The sequence below is a fragment of the Apium graveolens genome, chromosome 2 (assembly GCF_009905375.1).
Source record: "Apium graveolens cultivar Ventura chromosome 2, ASM990537v1, whole genome shotgun sequence".
In the NCBI taxonomy this organism is placed as follows: domain Eukaryota; kingdom Viridiplantae; phylum Streptophyta; class Magnoliopsida; order Apiales; family Apiaceae; genus Apium; species Apium graveolens.
This window is the reverse complement of record NC_133648.1, coordinates 18,638,787-18,658,644: the sequence shown is the minus strand read 5'-3', so window position 1 is coordinate 18,658,644 and position 19,858 is coordinate 18,638,787. Positions and strand designations below refer to the sequence as shown.

The following is a 19,858-nucleotide window of genomic DNA, read 5'->3' as shown; positions in this document are numbered from 1 at the left end:
TGATATTGCAATGTTCAGAGGACTCAGTTGCAACAACGGAGTTTAGAGGTCTCATATTATGAACAAATATTTTTTGTGAGAGGTGAGCAATGTGATTTTCACCACCGTTCCAAACGCACCCCAGCTATCTACCTGCCGGACACTAGCTATAGACCTGCCGAAATTGTTGTTGATGCGAGATATCCAGATCTTCCAATACACCATCCAATTCATTTTCAACACAACCACCACATCGCACAAAGCGAGACACATCGCATAAAACGAGACAATCAAACACACAAATAATAATTTAAACAGAACAATAGTAAAAAACCCAAAATTCAAAAATCTCGGAATAACACCAAATTGTAATATGTTGTTAGACCAGAGATTTTGAATCCAAAAAATTAATTTTATTATAAAATCCAAGCTCTTACCTTAGTAGATCTGAAAACTAAAGTGAAAAACTGTAATGGATTTTTTGAGTTTTGTAAAACAAATCTCGATTTTATTAAAGAAAAAGTGAATAAAAGAAGAAGATGAAGATGAATATGGAGATAGAGATGGGTAGAAAGGGGGAAAAAGAAGGTAGAGCGGCTAGGGTTAGGTGAAGTTAGGGCGGCCGACTCTCATGCGAGAGAGAAATTTTTTATACAGTATAATATATTTTAAAAACAAGAAATCATGTTTAATTATTATTATTCACGTATTATTGCGAGAGTTTAGTAATTTATTATAAAAACTTTGTATTTTTATTTTGGAATAAATGTATCTTATAATTTGTATATTAAAAAAATTCTACTAGTCATATTTATTTTATTAATTTTGTGTGATGTAATTTTAAAATCAAAGCGAATCCGATTAAAATCAAATCGAGATTCTTAAAATTAAAACCGAATCGATACTTTCAGTTACGATTTTGATTTTAAATTTAAAATATTGAGGATTTGCAATTTTGATTTCGATTTCGGTTTCGAACAAAAACCGCTCCGAACCGAGCGAGTTCTATCCTGTTAATAATATTCACAATTGCGCCGAACGCATAAAAAAATCCCACCGAAACTATCTTGCTGTTGTATCTGTATCCTTAATAATTTGAAAACCGCACCCACCAGTAACATGTACGTGTAGCAGCCATAGTGGCTAACCCAAAAGCCTCACACTCAAACCAAACCCATCACTTTCCTTCTTATCCAGGAGAAGCCCAGACCCACCCCACCACACCCTCCCTCTTTGATTGATTTCAACCTCCCACTCTGCCAACTCTCCCCCCAATAATCCTCCCCCAAATCCAACACATATACATACAACACCTTCTGTAAGTAATCATCCCCCTCATGGCAGCTGCAATCACCTCACTATCCTTCTCCGCATTGACTAGTCAATCCTCCTCCGAGAGAAAGCTCTCTGCCTCCTCTCCTTCTCTGATTTCTAATTTCGACGCGTCTCGTGTTCGTTTAGTTCACGTTTCGCATAGCTTCAACTCGTCTCGGCTCGTTGTTCGTTGCTCGTCTTCTTCTACAGGTAGACTTTGTCATTTCTAACTAATTTTATTGGTACTGTGCTGTTTTGTTGCTTTTTAGTACAATGTGTGGTTAGTTTAGTGGATTTGAATTATCGTAATTTATCGGTTGCATTTATGTTTTAATTGCAAACTCGAAATGAAATTAGTTTCATTAATGATCTCTATTTACTTGCTCATACAATGTAGATTTAGTTTGAATTCTGTAATTAAGAATTGGAAGAGAATTTTAGATACTTTCACGCTTCACGGATAATATCAAGTATTACATAACTACTCATAAAATAGTTGATTAAAAACTATGTTTTAAGAGAATGATGGCCTGAATTTATTTCCTCATATGTTCACCATGTCAGCATTCGAGCGTCGATGATTATATTAAGTAGCTAATACTATTATATAATGACATGAAGTTGGTCTATGGTTCTGGTCACCGTTGCTATGGTGCGTAATCTTCTTTTCTTCCCAAAAGTAGCATCTAATACTACAGTATATCTATCCATATCTATGCAATGTGTCAGAAGCAATTAGTAGATTAAGTGTCGGAAACTATTGCTTTCAGTTGTAATATCTGCTCCCTAATTTTTTTGGTATTTGAATTGGATTGATTTGACTAATCCGGCATATATCACTTTTTACCATTATTGTAACACATTTTTTTTAAGAATGATTATCAAAGTAGGATTCAGCTTGTACTGTAATTGGTTGGTTGGGGATCACATTGATGTCAAGAGTTCAACTCCAGTATGCAGTGATTTGTACATAATATGGTGTAATTTCCGTGACCTGTAACTCGACCAATTAAATTACTAGCTAAACGCTGCCCCCTTTCTTTTGTTATGTTAAATCTTCTATTTCTATTGTTCTTCATTTTATGTTTAGTAGTCCACAGTTTTAGATCATGCAACTGACCTGTCAGTATTAAATTTTCGATACTTTTCAAGTATTTAATTAAGTATTACATAATTATTCATAAAGAAGCTGATCTAGAACTATGTTTTTTTTTAAAAAAAAGTCATCTTAAATTTTAATCTTGAACTTATTTTCTCATATATATATTCACCAAGTACGCCTTTGAGCCTCGAAGATTATGTTAAGTAGCTAATACTATAATATAATTATATGAAGTTGGTATATGGTTCTGGTCACCATTTATATGACGCGTGATCTTCTTTTCTTACCAAAAATAGCATCTAATACTCTAATATACCTATCCATATGTATTCAACGTGTCAGAAGTAATTGGTAACCTAAGTGTCGGAAGCTATTGGTTTTAGTCGCAATTTGTGCTCCCGAATTTTTTTGGTATTTGCATCAGATTGATTTGACTAATCCTGCCTTTATCACTTTTTACCTTTATTATAAAATGTTTTATTTATTTTAATTATAATTATCAAAGCGGGGTTCAGCTTGTAGTGCAATTGGTTGGGGATCAGTGTCCCGATGTTGACGCCAAGAGTTCGAAACCTGTATGCGGTGATTTGTACATAATATTGGTGTAATTGCCGTGACCTGTACCCTAACCAATTAAATTACTAGCTAAACGCCACCCCTCATTTTTTTGTTGTTGTGCTAAACCTTCTTTCTCTATTGTTCTTTATTTATGTTTAGCAATCCACAGTTTTTGTATCATGCACCTGGCCTGTCAGTAGCAAATTTTCGATACTTTTCAAGGATAATATTAAGTATTACATAATTACTCATAAAGAAGCTGATCAAAATTATGTATTGAAAGAAAAAAGTCATCATAACTTCAAATCTTGAATTTATTTGCTTATGTATACACCATGTCAGCCTTCGAGCCTTGAAGATGATATCAAGTAGCTAAGGAGTATATGAAAGAAACCCCATAGCTGCACAAAAAGATAGAACAGATATATGTACTAACAAATTGTGTCATTTGCACAGTACTCAGCTTAACAAGTAGATGACAGATACAGTGCAAATTTTTTTTTTGAAAACTTTTCTAAGAATTATAAACAGATTTATAATAGCATGTTACCACTTATTAATGTCACAATTTATAATATGCTGTTATTTCCCATTAATGTACAAGTTATGTTAAAAATAACAGTGATTTGGAATAATTTCTATGTAATGGTTAATATTTTTGACTACTTGTAATTTTAATATTAGTTGATACTTGATATGCATTAGACTGGTTATGAGTAATGCCATTTTCTGTCTGGCTGACAGGCTACAGCTTGTACTTTAAACTAAGATATGTACAGATTTTTGTGACATGATTTTCAGTATTATGGGTTTAAATTGTGTATTGTCTGGTTGGGTTACATCTGAATTTATGTAATGTCTTCAGATGTACCCACTGTGTCTGAAACAAAAGCCAATTTCCTCCAGGCCTATAAACGACCAATTCCAAGTATTTATAATACCGTGCTACAAGAGCTGATAGTGCAACAGCATCTGACGAGGTACAAGAGGACGCACCGTTATGATGCAGTATTTGCTCTTGGTTTTGTGACTGTGTATGATAGACTAATGGAAGGATATCCAAGTGACGAGGATAGGGAGGCTATCTTCAGGGCATATATTAGGGCACTACAAGAAGACCCTGAACAGTACAGGTCTGTCTACAATTCGTTGACTGTTTCTGTTATTTCCTTCTGTTTTTTACCATTTACTTTTGTCTCCCTCACAATTTTTTTTTTTAAATTTCAACACCTGACAAAAGAAATCGAACTTTTCAGCCCCAACTAGTTGATATTTTTTAAGCACGAGGCCAAGTGCTTATGTGGTGGTTTAGTGGGTAATCTGAACTGAAGTAGTAGTTCAACTCTATCCCTGATCTCTAGCAATTTAAAGTTCATACATACAAAAACGAGAGACTCTTTGGGTTGTTATTTTTTGACGAAATGGGAATGGAGGTCTATCCTGTTCCTCCATGTTCCTTATGTCCTCCCTTTTCTTGTAGCACGATTAAATCTCTCTCACCCTCTCCCCCCTCTCACAAGTTTTCACTGCTAATATGTGTCACTCAGTTATGATTAACTCCTTGCTCCCGAGTTTTAAAAAGAAAGGAAAGAAAGTGCATGGTAAGTAAAGTAGTTTGACTTCCCCTCATAATCGTGCTCCCGAGTTTTTCAAAGGAACGAAAGCAACTAAGGAAGTGATAGTTAATGCAAATTTGACAAACTTTCACTCCAAAAATGGGATGAAAGTACTTCACCTCCCAATTACTTACTTCCTTCCCTTTTAAAAACTCAGGAGCAAGGCCTAGGTCTAGTCCTATTCTTGACCTAGAAGTGGATTTTGTAAACCTAGTCTCAAACTCGTGATTGTTTTCCATTTTTTCATAGATAGGATTTAGTCAGGTTTCAAATTTTTGTTGTTGATATGTGCCACTCAGTTATGATTAAGTCTATTCTTATTTTCGACCTTGAAGTGGATTTTTTTAAAGCTTCTTGTTTCAAACTCACACTTTCTTTACATTTTTCTTCACAAATAGGGAGTGATCCAGGTAAATGTAATGTACTTAAGAGGTTATTGTGAAGTTTTAAGATTCTGTCTTCAATATAAAATTTCAGAATGCAAAATTCTTTCATGACCTTTGTTTACAATGTACTGAAGCTCAAATTTAATATTTCCGGCAGGAGTGATGCACAAAAACTTGAAGAATGGGCTCGTTCTCAGACTGCCAATACCTTGGTCGATTTTTCTACAAATGAGGGAGATGTTCAAAGCATTTTGAAGGACATTGCAGAAAGAGCTAAGAGTAAAGAAAGTTTCAGCTACAGTCGATTCTTTGCAATTGGCTTGTTTCGTCTTCTTGAGTTGGCAAATGCAACAGAACCCACCACTTTAGAAAAGGTATATCCATTCTCTAAACTATATTGGGTGGGTGTCCACACGAATATGGTTTCAATGAAGAACTGCTGAAATGATCTTGACCCTTTCTAGTGAATAACAATTTTTGCACAGAATATTATCCGTTATTGTCAGTAATAGACTACTAGGGCTTAAACACGGGTTTTGGGGAGTAGTGTGTGCGTTTTTGTGTGTGTGTGTGTGGGGGGGGGGGGTTGCAACATGCTACTGAGTACTGACTTACGTGGTTGTTATTTAAGCTATGAGTTTATCTATACCATTGAATTACAGGCGACCTGTGCTTTCCTGTGCTTCTTCATTTGTCCCAGCATGTGTAGGTAGGTCAATTACCAGGGGCTACTAATTATCTTTTTCCATTGAATTAGCAATCCGAAATATACTACTGGGTATATTTTATGAGGGCTAAACATTCAGTGATGTCAACAATTGAAACTGATTATTAATATGCATATGGTTTTAGTATATTTTAAGCATATTTAGTTGTGACATCAGCCACCATATATTAGGATTAGTCAATTTACATGTATTAAGGTGTGTTTTTCTCTAATACTGCTGTGAAGGTACTAACTACCAACTTACGGGTGTGCTTTATAATTTAGAATTGGGGGTGGGAGGAAATTTAGCAGGAGAATGTATAACTTATTTCCGAAATTAGAATGGAGTCCTCCAGCTTCTCTTTGCCCTACCCTGTCTCTACAATGAATATGAAGCCCATTCATGTATCCTTATTAAATTTGTACATGTCAAGTGTTTGAAACTCAGTGACAGTAATTGTTACCTTTGGTGCAGCGATAAAATAGTTGAACAATTGATCTACATTTACCTTGTATCCCTGGCTTTAATGTGTTATATTTGCTCAACGATTCACCCAGTGTGCATTCAGGGGGCTGTGGCTCCAGCTGCCCCAGCTACATGCCCGGACATGATCTCACTAAAGTAACAATGAAATGAAACTCAACTGACAAAGTTGTCTTAAAACATACAGTCTTAGAAACATAAATAGAAAAGTAGCAAGGGATACCAACAGACATTAGACCCTACAACCAAAGGTTTCACTTCCTGATGCAGGTGATCAGTGAGGTTGTGTCATGTGACCTATCAACTTCTTTCTGTTTAAACATCTCACAAAGATGCTGAACTTGCCTGCGGCAAGGAACGGAAGTGAAGAACTTCTATACATATTATTTATTATTAATTAATTCAAATACTTAGTGTATAAATAAAAGTGTATTAATCTATGTATATAATATGAGGGCCTTAGTTAACTAGGTTATATGATTAGGGTTTCTATTCCCTATTATATGTGATGTAGTCCCCCACATGCTATCTTAGACTTAATTATTGAGATATTATCGAATATAAAATTGGGCCTCTCTGTCTTTGTCAATGGGTTGTGATTTCCCATGTGCAGTTGGGGGATCCTTTGGCGCAGTGAGTTTTAAGCGTTTAATCCACCCAAGTTTAACTTTTTCTTGTTTTTATTATCATAATCGTTGTTTCGAATCCCTTCCCATGAAACGTAATCAAGAATTAGGTTTCCCTGTCAATTTCTTAAGTGTGAGACTTGAATTTAAGGGGAAAATTCAGTATATACACCATAAACACTATTCACGGCTCAGAACTGTTCACAGTATGTTGAGAAAAATAAAGAGAAAAACAATAAGGACATTTAAAAATTGGGGAAAAAAGTGAGCAAAAACAGTTTTCTGTCGGATTTCTTTTGCAACAGCTTTTTGCTAGAGTTTTTTGGGCTGTAAGTAGCCGGGTTTCTCTTCATAAGTTGCTGATCTGTTACACGTTGCTCCTGGTGCGCGGATAAGTATAGGAAGAGGTAACCCTGAATTTAAAACCCAATCCATGTGTTTTGACCCAGCCCGACCTTTCATTTGAAGCGCATCAGCCCATTACTTGTTAGGAACTCATTATATTATAAATGAAGTTTGAAGCCCGACTTCAATTAAATGCTTAAATTTTTGAAACCGCAGTCAGATACCTCAGTTGCTATACTTTTTATAAATCAGCCTTTAGTGTTTCAGAAATTTACAATCTGCTTTATGAAAAATTGAAAATTTAAAAATCAACCCCTGAACTGTCCAGAAATTACAAGAGAAGTTCCCAACGTTTCAGATAAGTTCAGAACATCCCTTGAACTCAGAATTTTGACAGTTCTGCCCCCGCAATTCCAGAATTCTGACAATTCAGTCCCTTTGACTTCTCAATTTGGAAAACCAGTGCCTATTGACTTCATTCATCAGTTCTGGTTGTTCCGTATATTATATTATGTCGAAACTCCTAAAGTCTGCAATTGAGATAGTAGAAGAAAATATTTATTTTCTTGGGGGTGAATGTGATTCCTTGCATTTCAGAAGTTTATGCCAGCTATCGTTGAAACAAGTTATTTGAATGTGAGCTCACGTCCAATGAGCTAAATGAATTATTTAATGAACGTAAAAACCTAGGACAGAGGTATAAATTTGAATTGAGAACAGAGATAGAGCAAAGACATAAGAAGAAGAAACACAAGAGGTTCTACAGAATCATTAAACCTCAACTTCTTGGTGATAATGATGTGTCGAGAATGGAAAAATAGTCAAAAGGGGATGAAATTGTAGTGGAAATCAAGCATGTTGAAGACACAAATGCAGGAAATTAGTTGAACGAGGATAGTGTGGTCATATTAGTTTTTTGATTGCACAGAGCATGAGAGAGAGTCAATATGTTTATGATATAGTTAGAGAACATCACATGGAGCTATTTTCTCTTGTTCAAGGAAAACTATTGGATGACGATATTATTGAGGTTAAGCATATCGACTCATTATTTTGGATAATAATTGGTTAAGCCTCTTTTGTGTGGCAGTAAGTTTTCGGAGTTCTTTGCACCTCAGTTGTTGAATTCGTTCTTCAAGAAGAGTAAAAACATCATATTCTTCTCATCTCAGTCTTACCTTTTACAAACTCATGGGCAAGTTCTCTTACAAAGAGAATGATGGGGAATGAAAGTGAAGAACTTATTTTGGAAGCGCAAACCCTCCCCGGAGCCTAGGCGCGAAGTGCAAAAGCGAGGCGCGCACTTAAAAAAAATTGAAAATATTTTACTTACGATTAAACATAGAACACTTAAGTTTATAACATAATTTATACTTTATAATATATTAAAATCACACTTCTAAAGTAAAAATAACATAATTTATACTTCATAATATATTAAATTAGAGTTCTCGAGCAGAAGCAATCCAAAATTTTAACATCAGGATTCAAAATTTAAAGTTTATGGGTGAGATCCAGTCTCCCAGATTTCATTCACCATCTTCATCCAAATTACCTTGAATTCTTGATCTTCACCTTGTAATTCTACTTCCCAATCATCTTCAAGTGTTAAAGTGTTCCCTTCAAATTCAAACTCTTGTTTTTCCTCCTCTTTATCATCCTTGTTTATTAAACGTTGTTGTCTCTTACGCGAACTCTTACTAGAACTTGAAGCATACTGTTGATTTTGACTCCATAAAGATTTTGAGGCTGATTTTGATTGTGACTTGGAGTTATACCGAGGCTCTCCAGCACAGCACCAGAAGCTTTTGGAACTGCTGTCCATCCAAATCCATCATCATCAGCGAAGACGGGATAATTATCTTCGTCTGATTTACTCTTTTTCCTGACTTGTGCTAAATGATTTTCAATTATGTTTTTTTTCTTTTGAAAGCTGCTGCAATATTTACTTATGTTGGGCTTTTCAAGTTTTATATTTGTTTTGGTCTATGTTTGTTGGGCCTTAACTGATCCAGTAACACAACCCTATTTTTCTTGCTAAGCTTCAGCCTTTGCAATATATATTGGGACCGATCGTAATTTCAAGAGATTTAATGCAGACGTTTAATCTGGAATTAATTGAGTGTATTATCCTGTTATCAAGAAATTCATAGTTTAAATCCTATATGGAGGGAGGTAGGATTTAGCTGAAAAGAATGTATGTGGTGTCTCATTTCCTCAGAAAGGGAGCATCAGACTTAACTGATGGAATCAAATATCTCATTTCAACATATCTTAGTGGGAAAACTAGTATCTTTAATGTCCCAAAATAAGCGGCCCAGTATTTTAACTGTCCTATGCCACTTTTACTATTGATAGGCTTATGGACGATACAGGATGTGTAATTGTGTACTCCTGTACATGTGGTGGATGAGTTAAATATTTTTATCCTAGTTGCACTTGGAAGTCATATTTAGGGACAGAGACTTAGGTCACTTCATCCAATTACGTGATTGAAGCCTTTTTTTTATATAAATTTATTTGCTTGGTCCTTGGGAAGATTCATGTCTCTGGATGACAGGGACATGATCTATAATTTAGAACCAAATTTGAATGATCTACATTTCTACATGCATGTATTGACTCTTTAAATCATTGTTACAGCTATGTGCAGCTCTGAATATAGATAAAAGAAGTGTGGATCGCGACCTTGCTGTTTACCGTAACCTGCTCACAAAGTTGGTTCAAGCAAAAGAGCTCTTAAAGGAATATGTGGAGAGGTATGTTTCATATCCTTTTAAAGTTAATTTTGGTTACTATTCGATTTACAATATTATATCAAGATTAAGATGTTAAATGGTGACAGCCTAATCGTGGTTTTCAGTTCTGAATATTTTTATTTTGTTTGAAATAAGCTGTTGATATGGCCTAATTGCTTGAAATATTTCCTTTATGATTCTTTTAAATATATTATATTTTGCTTAAATCTGACCAGTAGTTCCGCTTATCGCGTCATTAAGAACAGGTGCCCTTGTGTATCTGGTTAATAACTGTTTACTACTTTATGTTTTATTTTTTTTGTTCTAGCTATCTTTTACACACTATATCTTGTGTTGTAGTCTTCAGTCTGTATCACTAAGGGGTCATTTGGCAAATCTGAATCAATTATATCTGAATGATTAATATTTCTGAATAATCTGAATCGATCAAAAATCTGAATAAAAAATCTGTTGAATGAATAATATTGTTTGGTCTATAAATTCTTTTTGTGATTTCTGAATGACAAAATTTTGGCATCAACTACTAAATAATAAATTTTAAAAAACTTAGAAAAGTTATTTTTTGGTATATAAATTTAACATTTTTTTAAAGACTACGAAATAAAAAATTGTAATTTTTACTTATATTATACTATACTATTATCAGAATACCCTATATTTGGTGGTTGTTAGATTGGTTGTTCGGCAGGGTACAATAAACAGTTAAATATCACCTCATGTAGATGTGAACCTTTAGACGAAATTATAAAATAACATTTTATAATCATAAATTTAGGGGTTAAATATTTATAATATTTATTTGTATATTCTTTATTTTCTAAACTATTTTAAAAGGTTAGTTATGAATAGTGTACATCAAGATGTTAAATAATAAATTTAATTTTTAATTAGTGAATATTCGCAAAATCAACTGATTTTATTTTTTTGTTATATTATTTGTTATTGATGTTTAAAATATGTTACTTCATTGAATTAGGAACTGAAAGAATTATTTATTTAGTAAAGTAATTTATTTTATTATATATATATTTTATAAAGTTTAAAGTAGCACGTACAAAATTGAAAAAGAAACAGGGGTGAAAAAGAAAGTAGCAGCACTCATGAATGATTATGTTACAATTTTCTAGATGAATGATTAAGAGAATTATGAATCATTCATATTAACAAAATTATTAAACAAATGAACTGAAGATAAGAACTCAGGAGGACGTGCATTCATGGGTGTTCAGGGCTAAACAAACGGGGCCCAAGACACTTAACAGATCACGGGCTTGTTTGCCTTATTTTTAAAATAAAAGTTACTCTTCACTTTACTCACAAGTACTTTGGTTACTTAAAGTAACTTTTGATTTTAAGTTTCTACGAGTTTAAATAAATTCATAACTAATATGTAACTTGCAATATATTGAAATTAACAAAATAAAACAATGAAGTACTTAGAATCACCTTTAAAAGGTATAACATTTATTTTTATCAAGTCAAATTGCAAAATTTTACATAACTCTAGCAAGTACACATTATGTACTTTTCAGTATTAAAATTGAAACTTATAAGTTACTTAGATAAAGCAAACACGCTTTGTATATAGAAATATCTGTTCATCGGTAAGTTTGTGTTACATAATTGTTATTTGTCTTGCAGAGAGAAGAAAAAGGTGGAAGAGAGAACAGGATCGCAAACAGCCAACGAAGCTGTTACTAATTGCTTGGGGGAATACCTGTACCTTGGATTATAAATCCAGGTTTTCATGTCCAGCTTGGTATTAGATATGTAAAGTATTAGGCCCTTCATACCTATTTTACAGTGATAGAGTTGGGGAGTTGGGACCTCAAGGTTCGGTCAGCTTACTTTATACAGAGTTCATTTTTATGTTGTACAACTGCTAAGAATTGTATAAACATACTTTTCTTATTCCAAGGTGGTGATATTTTTTTAATCAATCTGATTGCCCATTGTATCATAGATTAACCGCCTCACCAAAACCTTTATGTAGTGTTGGTGCTTTTTTTTATTTTACCAAGTGTCGTTTGTTTATTCTTTTCAGTCTATTGTTCTGATCACACTAGCCAGATCTCATAAATTTAAAATTAAATTTTCGTTGCATATAAGTTATGGCCAAATGGCCGTATTATATTATAATTAAATAGTATAATTTCCGGCGAAGAGCAGCTGGCACCCTGTTTGCTAACATGGTTGACCAAAATTATGTTACATTGTTTACAAGAGTCAATATATCTTGACTCGATGCAGATATTCTGGACTTATTCTTGATCATGAATAATTATTATTGTGATCAAACATTTTCACAAGTTGATTCCACATCCTATCCTGCTATACATCACTAATATAAGCTATTACACGAAGTGAAAGAGGGCTTCAGTTTGTGGTAAATTGACAAGCAATAACTAGCTAGCTAACCAACAAAGGGTTGGTGTAGAGCCCTTGACCTCCCGCAAGCTCAAGAGTTTGACTTCTAATGTGTGTGTAATTAATTAGTAAAAGAAAAAAAAAACTAGCTAGGCTCTGGAAGCATGACCAGCATCATCAAATATTGGAACTTTCTGCTGAAATGCTCTTGGACTGAGATGATGAAGTTGACGGCATGCTCTTTGTTTGAGAAGTCTGGCTTGAAGACGACCCGGTGGAGAAAACTACCTTCTGATTATCGGCAAACACTTGTAGATTTTTCGGGTAAGGTGGCAAGATTACGTCTGAAACGCCTTCAAGGATTTGAACTATTTGACTCATTGATGGTCTTACACTCTCATCATCCTGAATACACCACAAGCTGTTATCAACAATCTGTGGAAAAACAAAAATTACGTATAGGTGTGTGCATGCAAAACAGATAATCAAATAATAGAAACGGAACAGAGGCAGGAAGCGTATTGCAAAGGATATAAAAACCCGAGTCTCCTTAAAGCTTATTAGCCATCACAGTATTGTGCGATCAAAAAGCCTCTCAGGATAAAATGGATTGCAGTGGCGACGCCGAAGGTCGGCAATCTCAGCGAGAGGTGAAGCCTTCGAGCTAGTCCGTGTGTATGACATACGGACACGAATGTAGCAGAAAATTGGCCCGAAAAACGCCGGAACACAGCCGTTCCTAACTTAGGGTCTGATAGACCAACAAATGTCGTCTCCATCAATTGTTACCCTTGCAGCCCAAGAAGGAAAAAACGTGATACTTCCATCTGCATTTTGCTCTGTGTTTTGCCTTCCTGATATAAATTCAAATGCCATCATCCCATAGCTGTAGACATCGGCTTTTGCTGTCACAGCTACTCCTGATATCCATTCTGGTGCAAGATATCCACTTGTTCCTCTCATGGTTGTCAAGACTCTGCTAAAATCGCGCCCAATGAGCTTTGCTAGACCAAAATCTGCCACTTTGGGCAGAAACTCTGATCGATGAGGACTTTTCTGGTTTTATGTCACTATGTATGATGCAATCCCTGCATTCTTCATGGAGATAAAGCAACCCTCTAGCTGTCCCCAACGCAATTTGGTACCTGGTTTTCCAGTCCAGTACACCGTCTCTTTTGTTGTAAAAGAGATGAGAATCCAAAGAACCATTCGGCATGTAATCATACACTAATAGCTTCTTATTCCCTTCAGAGCAAAATCCAACAAGACGAATAAGATTCACATGTTGAATGGTCCTAATTTGGTTACATGTTGAATGGTCCTTCCAGTTTCTTCACCGCTATTACAGTCAAGTCTGGCAAAGTTCCCTTAAGAACAGAACCAAACCCTCCTCCTCCCAACCTCTCCGAGAAGTTTTTTGTTGCATTTTGCAAATCTCTATATACAAATGCCATTAGTGAACCTTCAGTTTTTGTAGTCGTAGCCAATCTCCGTCTTGTAACCACAAACATTATAAGGCCTGCAAGGATTACTAACGTAACTGCTCCAGCAACAGCACCAAGAACAACCCCCTTGCTACTTTTACCATCAGAGAACTCTGACAAAAAAGTCTGATATAAATGATTTTCCCACTACCATCATCTTCAGAATGCTGTTTCAAATCCACGAGCTCCCCGATCCAAATCAAACACTTAAAACCATTATAGGCATAAGCTGTGCATGGACAGTTACTCAGACAAGTAGATTCACATTCCCCAGCACTTTCAACAGACACAAACTGAGGCTTGTCAGGCAATACCATATTAGTACTCATCCAAAACTTATCCCTTTTTCCCTTAACTGTGCTAGTATTGCTCCAATCCAATTTCGTGTGCCTCACACATCCACCTGAATAATCACCCAAATTCCAATCATCTTCAGCCCTTTCTTTGAAACCATACAAACAATTACATAATGGCAGTGAATTCTGACAAACACCGTAAGCCCCACAAAATGCATAAGCTTCACACTGCTGTCTTGGTTGAGCCCAAAACAAGTTCCACTGTTTAGTACTCTCCAACCAAGTGAGTTGCTTAACTTGACAAGAGTAATCCATGACAAATCGCGATATAATTGAATTATTATAGAGATTATAAGTAAAGTAACTCTCATTCTTATTAGAAACATAGCTAAAATTATAGATATAATTTTGATTCATTTCAGGCACTAAAGTAAATCTCTGCCCGTTCCAAGATCAACTAGTCCAATACCATATAGACCCTTTCCACTTAATAAAATGCCGATTATCTCCAGGATGATGCTCTAATGAATACAAACCAGGGGGAGGATCTTCCATGTTTTTCCAAGAAGTTATGAGTTGTTTATTTTTAGTACGTTTTTGGGTCCCAATTTTACCACCAGGCATCCATGTATGTGATGGATACTCTAAACTGTCCCATAGTTTTGAGTTTTCTCCATCCATCAAAACCAAATTTCCATCATCAAAAAGCACAGCTTGTACATTTGAACTAGTAGACTTCATGTTTGTGGACCAAACCATGGTTTTAGACTCATCAAGAGTACCAAGTTACTATTCAGAATCTTTAGTTGTGAAGAATACTTACAGTTACATAATGTTCTCTATTTGGTACCCAAGCTAGAGTTTGAGTAGAAACTTTATTGTAAGAAATGCCAATGTAATACTTGGAAGATTTACCTATTTTGAAGAAAGCAAGTCTGAAGTTTTCTCCTGATGAGACAATGGATTGGTCCCCTGAGATTGATTCATTTGCAAGTATGGTGTCACCTCCAAAAGTGATACTACCTCCGGCCCAACCATTTCTATACAAATGGTTTGGGCACGGAGAACAAGAAATTCATTTAAATAATATTAGTTTTGGTAAGGTAGTGGGATGAGAGAGAAAGAAAAATTGTAATTTCGTGAGAAAAAGTATAAAATTGGGTAAAATGGTAGGACCAATCAATATTTAATGAATAAAGTGAGTGCAGTGGGAGAAAGTAGTGGATGCGGTTGATTTTTATATTATTAAATTCTTACTATTTTTGATAAGTTTGAAAAGTATAGAATTGAATGGGACATCCAGAAAAGAAAAGTGTATAGAAATGAATTGAAACAGAGGGAGTAACAATGTTGATGAAAAAACAAAAGAACACGTAAAATATGAAAGATGATTCTCTTGCCGTATGCATAAATTTCAAGAATCTTTTAGGAAGAACACGTGAAATATGAAATATGAAATATGATTTTTTTTAGGGAGTGTATTCAATCAAGATTTATAAGGATTTTTAAGGATTTCAAAGTCCATGAGTATTCAATTTAGATTTTTAAAAATCATTAAAAATCTGGAGGTAAAACTGTAAATGCATTTGCTGATCAATCGAAGGTAATTGGGCCTCCATGTCTAAATTCTGAAATAGTAAATGATAACTTGTGTCCAAATTTAATTCTATGCACTGCATGGCAGTTGTATAACTTTCATGGGTACTAATTTTAATACCATGATCTATGTAAACATGAACAGAGTAAGAAATAAAATGTGTATAATACATATTAAACACATTCTAATTGAAGTCCAAAGCATCTCTGACGGAAGCACATGAATTTATTATCTGCTACTAATTCATTTAAACTTGAATCAATCCTGAGTAGAAATGTTTGAACTTTTACTCGACAGTGAACACAAACATCATGTTATCTGCGTTCCATTCACTTGAATTTGAATTGATCCTGCTTACAATTGTTTTAACTTTTACTTGATCAAACAAAAACCAATCAACATGTAGTGTACAATTTGTTCTGATTTATTGACCATGCATGGATGAGAGAGGCCTAAGGAGCCCAAATTTCATTGGATTTATTTTTTGGGGACCAAGTGTTTCTCTTGCTCCAGTTTTTCTTTTTCCAGCCTTGTAATGGTTGAGTAGGGGGGCAGGGCTTGTGGAGAAAGTTCTATTGATTGGAAATAGGATGGTTTTGAATGAGCTTCACAATTAGTCAAAAGAAAGTATGTCAAGGCAAGATCACAGCAATATAATCACCAAGCTAATATACATTATTATTAAGTACCATTGCTATTTGTAATATGCACATCTCTGTAGTGAAGTTTTGAGCACTGCTGATCTGCACAATATGTTTGGAATTGAGATCTTAATATTATTGCATGTATGCACACTACTCATAACATGATAACACACTCTTGGATGAACTGTAACTATAAATCAGAAAACTTTTAAGAACATTGACTCTAATGATATCCAACACAATTTCGGGTGATTAACAATTATTCTGTCCTTTTTTAAGAGTATAGATGTTCGAGAAAACCTTAATTAAGAAAACACTATTAGAAGCTACCGACGTCGAACAATGAAACTAATTGTGCGGGCTGTTGCACCTGCAGGCCACACTTAATCTTGTTGCATAGAGTCGGGACATGCATAGACATAGTTAGGTATAATGAATCTCGGAACAAACATTTGTTTCTGGCAAACACTTCTAATACACATCCTCCACCACTTCAGCTACTATCTGTTCAACGTGGATACTTGAGGGACAGAAACACATATATAAACCAAAAAACATGACAAATATTCCCCTAAATTTTTCCACGGTTTCCGTAAGTTTTATATATGAACGCACACCCTCATGTATGTACTGATCATAGGCTTAGAACATGTATATTCACAAGATTACAGTACCACAAGATTTAACAGGGTTAAACTGGAGCCAGGTTTAAGCGACCAAATTTGATAGTCGTTTAAACCTCGTTTTAGCTAAGGCCTAAGGATTTGTTTTTTTTACCGTCTCAAGAAAGTAATATGTAATTCTCCATCAATCTTGTAATCTTGTTGATGTGTTGAAAAATTGTACACACACATGTACTTCCATTTTCCCTGACCAAACCACCTATTCTTCCACGAACACCATGGTCCACAAGTACTGTCGTCGTCTACTTTTAGTATTGGATAGTTCAGCTAACTCACATCCAATCCGGCAATCTCTATCTACAAAAAAGTTAAAATGATTTCACTGACCAGGCTAAAGTTTATATCCATCCACGCATAATAAACGTCAAACCTGTGATGGATTTTAGTTGTTGTCCATGGATTTTATTGACAAACAAAGAAAAAAAAAGGAAGAACGTTCCTTTTGCATTTGTAAGGTGTCAAGAACACTGTCCCCTCCATGAGTAAGCAAGCAATTATGAGAATATTGGGGATGGCGAGGGGTCAAACTTGACACTCCTGCCGACCAAAACTCTGATATCATATTGAGTAACTAGTCCATTTAAAATCTTAAGATGTTAGGGAAAGATCCAACCGGATCTTTATATTGTATTCTAATTAAAATAAGGAAGAAAGTTCTTTTTGCATTTGTAAGGTGTGAAGAACACACTGTTCCCTCCATAAGTAAGCAATCAAATCTCCCGAAAAGCAGTGACATTTTGTGCGTATCTATTAGTCTACTTGCTGTCGGATACCAGGGGTCCCTTATGTTAGCTAAATAGGCCGCAAGAAGTGATAGCCAGAAAGGTGCCTCTCATACTACCACCAGCTCTGTGCCTCTGCATACATTACTTAATCATAATTAGATGCCAATCTTATTACTATTTCATTGAAGAATGTTAGGCTAACATCTACAGTTGTTGCACTGGAAGTCACAAAGCTACTCCACCTTCATCGATCTTTTACCGATCCATCTTGTCTAAGTTGGTTTTCTCGATGACTTGTGTACTCACTCGAACACAACATTGCCCTACCACTGATCGAGATTCGGATTATGAATTAAATGTATCATGTGTCCAGTAATTTTTTTTTAATTGAAGACCAATCCTCTGAAATGACAAATATAAAAGATTTGTTATGTGTTCCCTATAGCTAATTAAAGCTTTCTTATTTTGTTTTACAATGAAACATTCTGACATGACAGTTGTGGATTAATATTCCATTAGTGGGGCTGATACAGGCCCTTACATAATTCAAATAATCCAGACAAAATACTGTGTTCCTTACATGATGTGGTAGTTAACAACATAGGCTAATTTATTTAGTGTTAATGTAGCAGTTGACAAATTAGGGTGCGGTAATAGTAAACGGATTTGGACAGGTTGTGGTGTACATATACAAACTGTGCTTAATGCATTAGAGTGTACCTCTAAATAATATGCTAGCACAATAATGATGTTCATAATTACCTCGAAACTAAATTTCATGAGGTAAAGTAATTAATTCCATGATACGAAGGTCCACACATATATAGGACACAGAAGCAGACTGAACTCTATTTTACCCTGAGATTTACGAGAGAAAGCTACCGACATGTAACAGCCGACAGGTACCTGCGTCTACAGTGTTTTAAATGTGTATGAAACATGATCACTTCCTTTAGAAGAATTCAGATGCAACATCTTGGATGTTAGTTTCAAGGATATATACGGGTTCATGCCTCCTTTGGTAGTGGTGTTCTCTAGGGTGCATGTCACAGCTGCACATGTATGCTAAGATGGGTATGTCATAACGTCAAATAGCCAGACATGTTTTTTTCATGATTAGAATGCCTTTTTACTAATTTTTTTTATTTTTTAATAATTATTTTAATATTAGAAATCCAGAAATAACAAATATAATTTTAAAATATTTACATATATTTTAATATCTAAAAAGTTACTAATTTTATGATGGTATTTGATTGTTACTGTCAACTAACTTTAATTTTATATTCAAATTCACTGTATATTAGTATAATAATTATTTATCAAATTTTATTATATTTAATTGATAAATGACATGACATGTCTATAGGCATGCATTTGGGGAGTCCAGTGACAGATACCCTAAATATGACTGATGATAGCTTATGTTCGATTGTAGGAGTTGCTGAGTGATGTTTCGACAAGTTAAACTGATCTATCTAGGAAGTCCTATACTGTACACACATGCATTAGCAGTACGTCTGTAATTACCTTGAACACAACGATGATTCGGCATCTATGCTGCTGGTCTTGACCGAAAAATCCAACACAAATGCTTAATTCTGCGATTACAACATGTAAAAGATTAAAGTATTATATAATCATAATAAAGATATATGCTAGTCTTGTCACATCTAGACGTGGAAAAAGTCTTGTGTCAGTTAACGACAATTACGACCAGGATTCATCGGACAATCGTCAGCGTCGATATTGTGGTATACCGACCAGGAAGCTATTAACACTGAATACAATCGGTCGGTAAAGGCCCTGGTTTTTGTATTATAACTCGAAGAGTTCTGTTTCAAATGTAATACATGTATATGCATGGACTTTCTGCAATACTGATCCATTCCAAGTTCAGAAGTCCTATATGGTTTATACAGACGTATTGTAATTCATTCATCTCTCAGATTCGATCTTGTCATACTGAGAAACTGGTTAGAGTTTTCTTTACTTGTGCTAAATTTCTGGGTTGCTTAAAGCAATACAACTGTATCCCATGCACATTACTTGATCAACAACATCCAGATCCATATATAATTAAGTGTTAGCATAGGTAAATAGATTAATTTATTACTCCCTCCGTCCCTAAAAACTTTTCCCACTTTCCTTTTTAGGTAAATCAATATACTTTTCTCACTTTCCTTT

The 19,858-nt window shown here is 34.8% G+C and overlaps 1 protein-coding gene and 1 pseudogene across 1 annotated transcript; one reads left to right on the top strand and one right to left on the bottom strand.

The window, feature by feature from the left end:
- Positions 1–1,178: 1,178 nt before the first annotated feature.
- Positions 1,179–11,837, top strand: LOC141707056 (protein THYLAKOID FORMATION1, chloroplastic-like). The gene is made up of 5 exons (XM_074510025.1): positions 1,179–1,503; positions 3,819–4,086; positions 5,113–5,329; positions 9,760–9,875; positions 11,517–11,837. The coding sequence occupies exons 1-5, from the start codon at positions 1,317–1,319 to the stop codon at positions 11,608–11,610; spliced, it is 882 nt and encodes a 293-aa protein (XP_074366126.1). The 5' UTR covers positions 1,179–1,316; the 3' UTR covers positions 11,611–11,837.
- A 472-nt stretch (positions 11,838–12,309) lies between these two features.
- On the bottom strand, positions 12,310–17,508 carry LOC141686077 (G-type lectin S-receptor-like serine/threonine-protein kinase At2g19130; annotated as a pseudogene).
- Between the last annotated feature and the right edge of the window lie 2,350 nt (positions 17,509–19,858).